We start from the raw sequence: 10,000 nt of genomic DNA, 5'->3' as shown, positions 1-10,000 counted from the left end.
CGACAAAGGGAACTTTTTCACTTTTCCCTTCCTCCTTTTTACGAAGGCTCGCAATATACAGCCGGGGTTTTCATTTGCGTGTCAAGAGCGTCAGGTCTAAAGCACAGGTCACATTGCTGACAGGTCACTCGTTGTAGGTCATTATTTTACCGTTTTGAAAGTAACCCAAAACCCTCTATTTGGCTAACCCCAGGCCTAAAAACCAACCTTAGGCCCTAGGGTTAACCAAATTGAGGGTTTTGCATGGTTACTTTCTAAAAGGTAAAACAATGACTTGCATCGATTGACCTGTGGAATATGACCTGTGTTTTAGACCCGCCGTGTCAATTTCCAACGCTTCATTGGTAGGCTTAACAATCTGGCGCCATTCGGTTCATTCAGCAAGAAGCCAAGAAAAAATCCAATCACGACCAACCCGCGCTTTGAGCAAATGTCATTGCTTCAGGCTGTGATAACTCCACGGAGTTGTTAGCAGACCCTCCCGGTTTGGTCAGAAAGTTTTAAGCATTTCTGTATTCAAGAATTTGAAAGTACGCCAGAAAGAATTTTTTTTTTCATGTCAGTTGGGTTGCGGTGGTTTTGTTTTAAAACAAAGAATCTTTCTGAATCGAAAAGGGACAAAACAAACACGAAAGAGTATAAGAAAATCATTTTGCGAATATCAATATTTTCCAGTTTGACAGCGATTTTGTGAATCTTTGGCACCGATTTAGAGCTAGTGAGATCATGTCAAAGTTGTTGTTTCTGGTCCCAAAAAAAATGTTTCCTCAACCAGCTGCTCCATTACAGAGGAGTCTAAAGCATTTTAATACGTCTTCTTCCTCTCTCTTGTGCAAAACGTAGTCTATGTATTTCGCTGTAGTCTGAAAACCCTGTTAATATTTCCACAAAATGTGAACACTGGGAGTCCGCCAACTTTCGCACTCGATGCTGAAATGTTTGGCCACAACCAGTCTCATATGCAGCAACCTCGAATGGAATAATTGTCGTATTAAATTTTCATTAAATCTTGAACGCTTGGACCATTGGAAATTAAAGCCAATCAGCTTCCAGCTTGGCAGCACTTGACGCAGTCTGTTTCCATATTAGGTCATACGAACGTATATGAACTGATAACCGAGATTCATTAAGTGAAGCAATCCAAAAGCTAGAAACGGAATATCCTGCGATCAGGCCCATTTTTAGCTTCGCCCATATGTTATCTTATGTCGTCGCTCGCTAAAATTGGGCCTGACCAAAAGTCTGTCAAGAATTCCGGACGGTCGGCCAAATTTTGGCCGACCAAACTCGTGATCTGATTGGCTGTTGAAACGCCGGAAGTGAAAATGCCATCGTGATTGCGCGGAGCTCTCGCGAAGTCCTCGAGACTAATCCGCCATAAGTGTACGAAAAAATTTGCTCCCTTTTTTTCTTACAATGCCGTGGACGGTGCAACATGATTTTATTGGGATAAATGGAGATATGCCATCTGAAACATCTCATAACTTGTTCAGAATCGGGTTTGAATCTCTGCAACGATTTAAATTAGCGATTCCGTTGTCGAGCTCTGTGGCCATGGGGTTGAAAGTACTTTGGCACAAACTTCCCTGATGTTTAGAAAGCTAAATAGGTGGTTCTTTCAAATGGCAATGAAAGCCGATGCATATTGGTTTCCTGGATGAGACAAGGGACATATATATCAACAGGAGGAGATGCTGATAAAATCGCAAGTTATACCACAGGCTCCCCAAGCTGAAAATACGTGGTGTATGCGACAGTTTGTGTATATAGAGAATTGTATGGGAAAATCACCGATCGTAAAAAAATTGTGTAAATAACTATCTCATTTGAAATAAAGTTTTCCTACCTCAAATGTGTGACCAACTTGTCTCTTTTGCCGAGTTTAGAGCCATTCTGACGCCGTTTAGTGAAGTCATCCGGAAGGCCGTTGCTGAAATAATGGGAAGGCCGGTGACTCCATCCATCGCTGGCCAGACCTCACTCCACAAATCGTTTTCTCCTCAACAGGAAAAGTCCCGAATCGCAATAAAAACAACAGTTCCATAAAGCCCAATAAATTTCACTCCAAATACGTGTGTTTCGGCGGCCGAAAGACTCGTGAAGAACTAAAACTTTGCCTTAAAATTCACCTCTTCGGCTTTCCTCAAAGGCTTGTGACCGGGTAGTCAACAACGGAAACTCGCAAGATGGTTTCAGCCTCAACTCTGATTGGACCATTTGAATTTGACCGCGCGCTGGCAACACGACCGTTGTTGACTGCCCGGTCACAAGTCATCCTTCCGGATGACTTCACTAAACGGCGTCAGAATGGCTCGAAACGCGCCAAAAGAGACAAGTTGGTCACACATTTGGGGTAGGAAAACTTTATTTCAAATGAGATAGTTATTTACACAATTTTTTTACGATCGGTGATTTTCCCATACAATTCTCTATATACACAAACTGTCGCATACACCACGTATTTTCAGCTTGGGGAGCCTGTGGTTATACGAATGCATGTTTTGAATATCTGTGTAGCCCGTATCAAATATCAACGGCTTTATTTATTTACTGTACATGACACGGTTTGTTTGCACACTTCATAATATTTCCAGTTGATTTAACTTAAAACCCGCACTCCAGAAACTAAAATGGCATATTTTCAGAGAGATCAATTAATTGTACAACAATAAAAGAAACTTTGCGAGTGCATCTTTATACTGTTCGTACTCCATCAAAAAATTAACAGCCAAACTTATCATGATTTTACTGCGCGCAATTCTAGAAATCACACTGCAACTGAAGATATTACCCGAAAAAATCACCAAAGAAACCTTCATGGACAAACACGTTAAAGGAATAATGTATTGTCTTTTTTTTTTCTCTAAAAATCTATTGCCAAACCGTCCAACGACAAAATGCTAGGTTATCTCAATTACAAATTAAGATGTCTAGCTTCAGTTGAAGCTTAAAAGATTGCATATTCAGTGAAGTTCGGAAGGACTAATTTCACCGGCCTTTGCCGCAATATAGTCGTCGAAAATATTCCCCATGCTTTTAATGTGTTTTTTTCAAATGAAAGCCAACGGTAACTTTCGAATTCGTTTATAATATTCCTCCCACGGTAATTAACTCTGGTCAAAACAAAATAGCGTGAATCTGCCGTCCACGCGTGTATTGATGTAATGGAGGTAAATTTGATTGGCCGATGAAGGACATGTCAATCAATCAAAAAAAGTGGGCGGAAGGAATTTCGAAGAGGAATTTGGTCAGGCTCTATTTTTCGTTTCGCCAACTCCATATTACGTACCACGCGAAACTAAAATAGAGCCTGATCGCAGGTTAGAAACGGAATATCCGATGGCGAAAATTTAATAAGTAATGGTATTTCGTTTCCTAACAGCTCAAAGACGTCCAGAACTCAACTTTTTGCGTTGTATTTTCCCACAGCATCCCGACTGTGGAAGTGATTGAAGACAAAGGAAACGATTCGGAAGCCCATTCTGACAGTGAGTCCGGTTCCAGCACTCCAAGATCTCGGCGTAGCTCGTCTGGGAGATTGGCACCAAGAGAAGGACATATGCTGGATGAAACAATCAAGGCGCATGCGATCGAGGCTGATGAAGTGTTGCACAGCTCAATGGAGGAGGATGACCTGGTACCTAGCAATCTTCACAGAACCCATGGAAAGTTTCCATCTACGAGTGCTCTTCCTGGACCTTCTACGTCGGCTAACTTACAATTATCAACGGAAACCAAGCAAACGTCTAATTTTGCATCGCGACCACCTGAGAGAAAATTCGGCAGCCGTCGTGGTCATTTTGCAAAAGCTACGAGCACTCCACTCGCCTTAAATCAAATCCACGAGGAACGAGAATCCGATTTAGATGATAGCCCTGTAAATTCACCGCGCGTTGAAAGAACTAGAAAGCATCTCGGGGGAGGCTTGATGAAGTCAAAACGGACAACGCGACGCCTTTCCCCGGTCCACTCAGGGGGAAGCCGACGTTCGTCTAGTTGTAGTAGTTCAGATGAAGATGAAATCGAACGACACATGCGCAGGCTTAAAACCAGTTCTAGTTGTAAATTGAGTTCAAGGCGTGGAAATGCTGATGATCCGAGCTCGGACGGTGACAGCGGCGGGGGGACTGGAGTTGGGGGAGGCAGTTTGAGAAAAATAAGCGCAGGTCCCTCGAACAATTCCAATGAGCACTCGTCAACAGCGACAGGTAGAACCGCACCATCGAGAAAAGAAAGTAACGGGAAAACCCAGTGCTTAAATATAAATCTGGGTGTGAATGGCTTTGCCCCCCTGTGTGAAGAGTTTTGTGTGATTGAAGAAAGCAACAAGGAAAACATTTATTTTAATAAATTGACCAAGATTGGTGAGGAAACGCCCGAGATCATAACTACAAATGATGCGGCGTCTAATGGAAAAAGGAGCCCCTTGATCGAAGAGTGTGATAATTTAAGTTCCAAAGGAGGTGGAGAGTTGGATCGAAACAGCTTTTGCAAGGAGAAAAGAAATAGTGCTTCGAAATATATTCGTACGAGTGACAGCGACGGAGACAACAGAAAGTTGACGTTGAGCAATACTGATGAAAAGCCTATGGACACAAACACTTGTAATTCCCTTGAGGGCATGGTTAATTTTGAGGTTAATGACACAAGTGTGCAATCCAAGGATACTTTGAAGCTGGTTGAGGATAGTAGAAAGAATATGAAATTTCTCCAAAGCCCTACGATGCAAACGGTAAAAAGTAACTGCTGTCGGATATTTTGATATATTTTTGTTTGTTTAAATTATGTTTAGGTCTGTTACATTCTTTTAACTCTCGTATTCCTGAAGTGTTATTTGGATTAAATAACTGCTAAATTATTACAATTCATACATTTCGATAATCGCTTTTTACTATTTTACCGTCACATAGGGAGGAGATTGCGTGACAGGTAAATCATTTCAGATGAATTTTGTTCAACCCAGTAGTTGGTTGTAAATCCCAATTTTGAGTTTGATTCCTGGTTATGTATGACGTTGTAATTTTAAATTGGCCTTGGCTCGCAATGGTAAATGCCTTCGCGATGTTTAAAGTGTATTTACCTAACATTTTTTTATTCGTTGGACTTGTACTATTTCAAAACTTGGCAATCGTCAGGTATTGACTGCAGGTATCGGTCGGATATACGTCATTGGTACAATTGTGTTCAAGACATTTATATTCAAGAGATTTATTTGCAAATTTAGGTCTTGCCAAGGCAAATCAGTCAACGGAATTGTTCTTGAGCAATGTTGTGTTTTCCTTTTCAACCGGAGATTAATAGAATTTCTATTTAATAGTGTACAATGAAGGTTGGAATTATATAAAGTGATAAAGGTTTGCAAATTGGTAGGGATGTTATCTAGACACCAGCTTCATTCCCATCTTTATTCCAATCGTTGTTTTGTCGGTGTTTGTGACGCCTGTCTTTTGGAAACACATAAGCTGATCTTGTGGAAGAGGAAAAGGAATTTCATTTGATCTTGATTGGCTTAGGCTTGGAAACGGTTCGTAGGAATTACTTTTGTACATATGCTGATGATTAGCTCTGTAAAAAAAAAAAACATTTTTTTAAACAAAAGTGTAAATAGAAGTTCCATATTAACACCATATCTCCATTATCTCGTAATTAATACAAAAGTCATCGATATCGCCTGTATTCTTAACTTATTTTACAGTCGTGACAAAGATCTCTCCTTATTGTATAGTTTAGATGTTGCCAAATTGTAAAGTATACGGGGAAAAATCTTTGCCATTCGAAAATCAAAATAAATATGACAGCATCATTTTGCCTTTGACGGTATATTTTTGTGGTGCAAAAAGGGAAATCAATGCCCTTTCTTCATCTGCGGTTACTGTACGTTTTTAAAGAGTTTGCAGTTTAAGGACCTCTCCAATTTGACTACCGTCGGTAGTCGAGTTATTCGTGTTCTCTCTTCGATCAGTAGTTCTTTTAGAGGAAGAAAGCTTGGTTCTCTGGCCTAAAAAGTAGCGTCGAACACAACACCTTTCAATAATTTGAACTATGTACAGGCCCATTCCCCAGATCGGTGGTTTTCGTAGTAGTTGCTTTTGATTGGCCATCAAGCTCCTGCGGGAGTCTAATTCGCGGGAAATTCAAACTAAAAATAAAATCGGTCATTCAAAACGCCGTGGCAGGAATATAGTCATGGTAGTATATAGTCATGGTAGTATAGAGTAGTATATAGTCATGGTCTCCAGATGCAGGCGATTAGGGCGAGACAACTCGATCATTCTGAGAAGGTACCAAAGTTTTTCCATAGGTCAAGTCGTTAAAACGACTTGAAAGACTCTTGAAAACGATTTGAACCATAGAAAAAAAGTCAGGTAACCCAACAAGTGTGTTTTTTTCGGCCCACACGATCCGTTACCAATTTCTTGTTCTGGTCACATTTCACGCCATCTATGATCCATTTCCAGATACACGCGGCAACAGAGAATCTCTTAAGGAGGCTCGAAAGGGTATTTTTGTAGCTATAGTGTATGTGAAACGATGAAAGATACCAAAGAAGGATATTTCATAGTCTAGGCAAACTATAAATATCTTTGCAACTCTATTGTTGGGTAATACTTTAAGGGCACTTATGACGTCATATCGGTTACCACAGCAACACGCCAGGTCAACAAAAAGGCTCTAAACTTCAGTTGTTGAAAATTATCTGAAAAACTAAGTCGGTGACCTACCGTTTTTATTTCTTTGTTGGAAATCTCCCTAAATTCTAACTTTTTAGAGAGTATGACAAAAAGTTATCTAGTAGAATTTAAGATACATCGAAAAATGGCATATTATAGTTAACAGAAAATTGTACTAGATAAATTTCCCCGAAACTTTTTTATTTAAAGTGCCATCGTGAATGATACGTGCATGCAAAAAATCACGATAGGTCACCGCGCGAAATTTCGAGATAGAGACAATTTTTTTCCGCAGGTTTCATTTCCGTTTCGCGCGATTTTACACCGTATTTTCACTTCCGGTGTGTTTTGATAGAAATTTGATTTATTCTGCTGACGCGTGTTTCTTTAGTTGTGGCGTGTGAATTTGGCGTGTGTAGGTTACTCGCGCGCGCAGCTAAAAACCCCTTCGAACAGTCTGCATTTTCTAGTATTCACAGTGGTATACCTGACGTTATCACTCTAAAATTTGTCTTTGACATGCACAAATCCAACACGAATTGAAAGCGATGTAATTTGTGTTGAATTGTGAAAAACAGCTGAACTTTCTATGGTTTGAAGGTGCACTAAGGTATCAAGGGAACGGGGTGTTACTTCTGTCATTTCCGGGTGTGATTTAGTTTTTTTCTTGTGAATTCTGCGTAGTTTTCTTTTCGGTTTGAGAATGTGAGAGCAACCGCTAGCCTCTTATTATTATTAACTGAAGGTTTGCTCGAATTCGAATTGAAGTTGGGGGGGGGGGGGGACGGATGGCAAAAATATTGCTTTGTATATTTGTTTACGACGGGTTTTTAAACTCGAAACGGTAAAGCTACGGTGCAGATGAATTCTGGATCTGGGGTGCAAAATGGATTCGATTTTATTATCAAGACACTTGGTAGAATGACTGGTTAATGCATGGGCGCCAGTGGTTTTGATGAGTTGATGATGCTATCCACTGAAAAAAGCTTGCCACCCACCATCGGCAGGGTTTTGACGTTCCCTAGCGTTGTTTCATATAAGTTCCCTTGTTCTCAGGGATCGTTTAGAAGGTGTTTCTTGCACTTCGATTCATTGAAGTGTGTTGAATGTCTCCGTGTTCCGTGTTTGTTTCCCTGTCATTTGTTCAAATTAGTCATGTTCTCTTTTTCCTCAAAACCCTCATCCAAACTCTTATTTTGGCCAGGAGTTATGTTAATTTGGTTTCCGCGGAGCCTGTAATCTCATTAGCAGATGCACAATGCCCTTTAGGAGGAAGTTGTTGTTTGTTCACATGAAGAAAATACAACTCTAAAAAATTCCTAAAATACGTATCAAACTAATTGCAAAACGGTTATCTCCGTACACTTTTATCTCGTAAATGGAACAACAGCACTTTCCTCGACGTTGGTTTTCTGTGCACCACAACTCACGCTTGTTTCGCACAAAGCTGCTATGTATTGCGTCTCCTTGGGCTAAAAAGGAGAGGTGGTTCTGGGTTCTACACAACAACGGCATTTCCTTCTAGTCCTTGTCATTACCGTGGACTGGTCTTCAAGAATGTAGAAATCGTAGCCTTATGTTACGACAATTGCTGCTGAATTTTGCCCACTGAACAAGGGAGGTCACAGACTGTTTCTATTTCGTTTGCATTAATCAGCGAAGAAATCCTGCCATTTGCACACGACTTTTTCCTCGTTCTTGTCTCCCCAGGAGTAATCCTCGCTGTCCGAAGCCACGTACGTTTCCAGTTCATTCAGTGCCGCAAGTACGTCTTCTTCATCTTCTCTCCGCATTTTTGTAACCTAAAAGTGTTAATTAAAACAGAATGTAACTCATCTCATCTCTTTTCCGACTCTGGGATGTCAAAAACATGTTGGTATATGCATTTAAGACCTTCATGCTTACCCTGTCCTTGATCTTCTTGGCGTATTTTTGTTGGAGCTTCTTTTGCTTTTCAATCGTCTTCTGTTTCTTCTCCTTTCTTTGCTGAGTGTCTTCCAGCTTTCGCCCGATGGATGATTCAAGCTGCGACTTGGCAAACGCTCTAGCCTCTGCAATTCTTTTCCTACTTCTAGACGCTTTATTGCCAGCTTCTTTTCGCTTCGAAATTTCCTCGTTTCGTTTCTTCTCTGCCGCAGCTTGCTTGGTTGCAATTTTGTCCTTTGTGACTTGCGCACAAACATCCGCGCGGTGTGGTCGGCTTACTCCTGCTCTGCTGCGCGCGCATCCTCTGATGCGCTCCAATTCTTTAAGCTTTCTTTCCTCAGCAGCGTGTATTTTTTCTTTAACATTCTCCAACGTCATTTCGGGTGCCACTTTTCTGCTTTTTCTTAATCGTCGAGGTACTCTTGCAGAAGGACACACGGTCTTCTCACCAGCGACTGGAATGTCAAAAGCAACTGCCATTTTTATACCTGGAAGAGTCGAACAAACTGAGCTCAGGGGTTGAACCACGACTGTGTTAGAGCTTGAAGATTCACCATTTGACCTGAATGCCAGGATTTCGCGTGCAGTTTCCAAAAGATGTTCTTGGTTTTGTGGAACAATCCGGTTTGTCGTTTCCCGGGAGTTTACAACAGGCAGAACTGGTCTTGCGGAATTCAGTGCGTTCGTCTTATCTCCCGAAATTTCTTTGCGTAACAAATTCGTATCCTTCATCGGAAGTCCACTATTTACTGATTTTTTGCTTTTACATACATCCGTAAGAGGGCCTTCTTCCTTCCAAAGCGTTTTGTCGTTATAGCATGCCGTGTTGCCAAACGCATCTGTCGTTTGACTTCTAACGCGCTCCAGCTCGCCTATGTTCTTTTCTGGCTGAACTGCGTTGTTAGGTCCGTTAAATTTGGACAAAAGTGATCCGCACATCTTTGGGAACCAAACCTTTTTGAAAATTGACTTTAAAATCACTCAAATGTAACTTCCAACGAGATAACTTTTCGTGACGGTACAAAACCGTGTGAATAGTTCTCTTGGCCTGTAAAGTTAACTTTTCGTTGCCTAGGATCCGTCTATTGCGTACATGCGCGTGCGCAATTGTCATTAAGAACGCTTGACGTAAAAACTTTAAAAAACTTTATTATTCCATCGCTGATATGGTACAAACTCAGTAGGCCTGTGGTCAGAATGACAGAAATTATTTTATATAGAAATAAGACTGTAGGCTAAACTACAAAACTAAAACAAGGTACAAAACTAACATTAAATAAGTTTGCATGCATGCAGTCCTATAACAAAGACAGACTGAAGTAGTGACAAATAAACTAACAATGAACTATGAGAATCCTGCGCTAGCACAATTAAGGCTTAACAAGTGAAATTTTAGTTTCTTT

At 40.8% G+C, this 10,000-nt stretch overlaps 2 protein-coding genes across 2 annotated transcripts in view; one reads left to right on the top strand and one right to left on the bottom strand.

Annotated features, from left to right (window-relative positions):
* LOC138019254 (SNF-related serine/threonine-protein kinase-like) overlaps nt 1-5,803 on the top strand; it is a 16,698-nt gene extending 10,895 nt beyond the window's left edge. The window contains exon 5 of the mRNA XM_068865985.1: nt 3,430-5,803. Coding sequence (XP_068722086.1) covers nt 3,430-4,762 — 1,333 coding nt within the window. The 3' untranslated portion in view covers nt 4,763-5,803. The remainder of the gene's footprint in view (nt 1-3,429) is intronic.
* Nucleotides 5,804-8,133: 2,330 nt separating this feature from the next.
* On the bottom strand, nt 8,134-9,398 carry LOC138018452 (axoneme-associated protein mst101(1)-like). Its single transcript, XM_068865078.1, has 2 exons — nt 8,577-9,398; nt 8,134-8,473 (listed from the first exon to the last, which is right to left on the bottom strand). Exons 1-2 carry the CDS (start codon nt 9,327-9,329, stop codon nt 8,321-8,323), a joined length of 906 nt encoding a protein of 301 aa, XP_068721179.1. The 5' UTR covers nt 9,330-9,398; the 3' UTR covers nt 8,134-8,320.
* Between the last annotated feature and the right edge of the window lie 602 nt (nt 9,399-10,000).

The sequence above is a fragment of the Montipora capricornis genome, chromosome 10 (assembly GCF_036669925.1).
Source record: "Montipora capricornis isolate CH-2021 chromosome 10, ASM3666992v2, whole genome shotgun sequence".
NCBI lineage: Eukaryota > Metazoa > Cnidaria > Anthozoa > Scleractinia > Acroporidae > Montipora > Montipora capricornis.
This window is presented reverse-complemented; position numbering and strand designations above follow the sequence as displayed.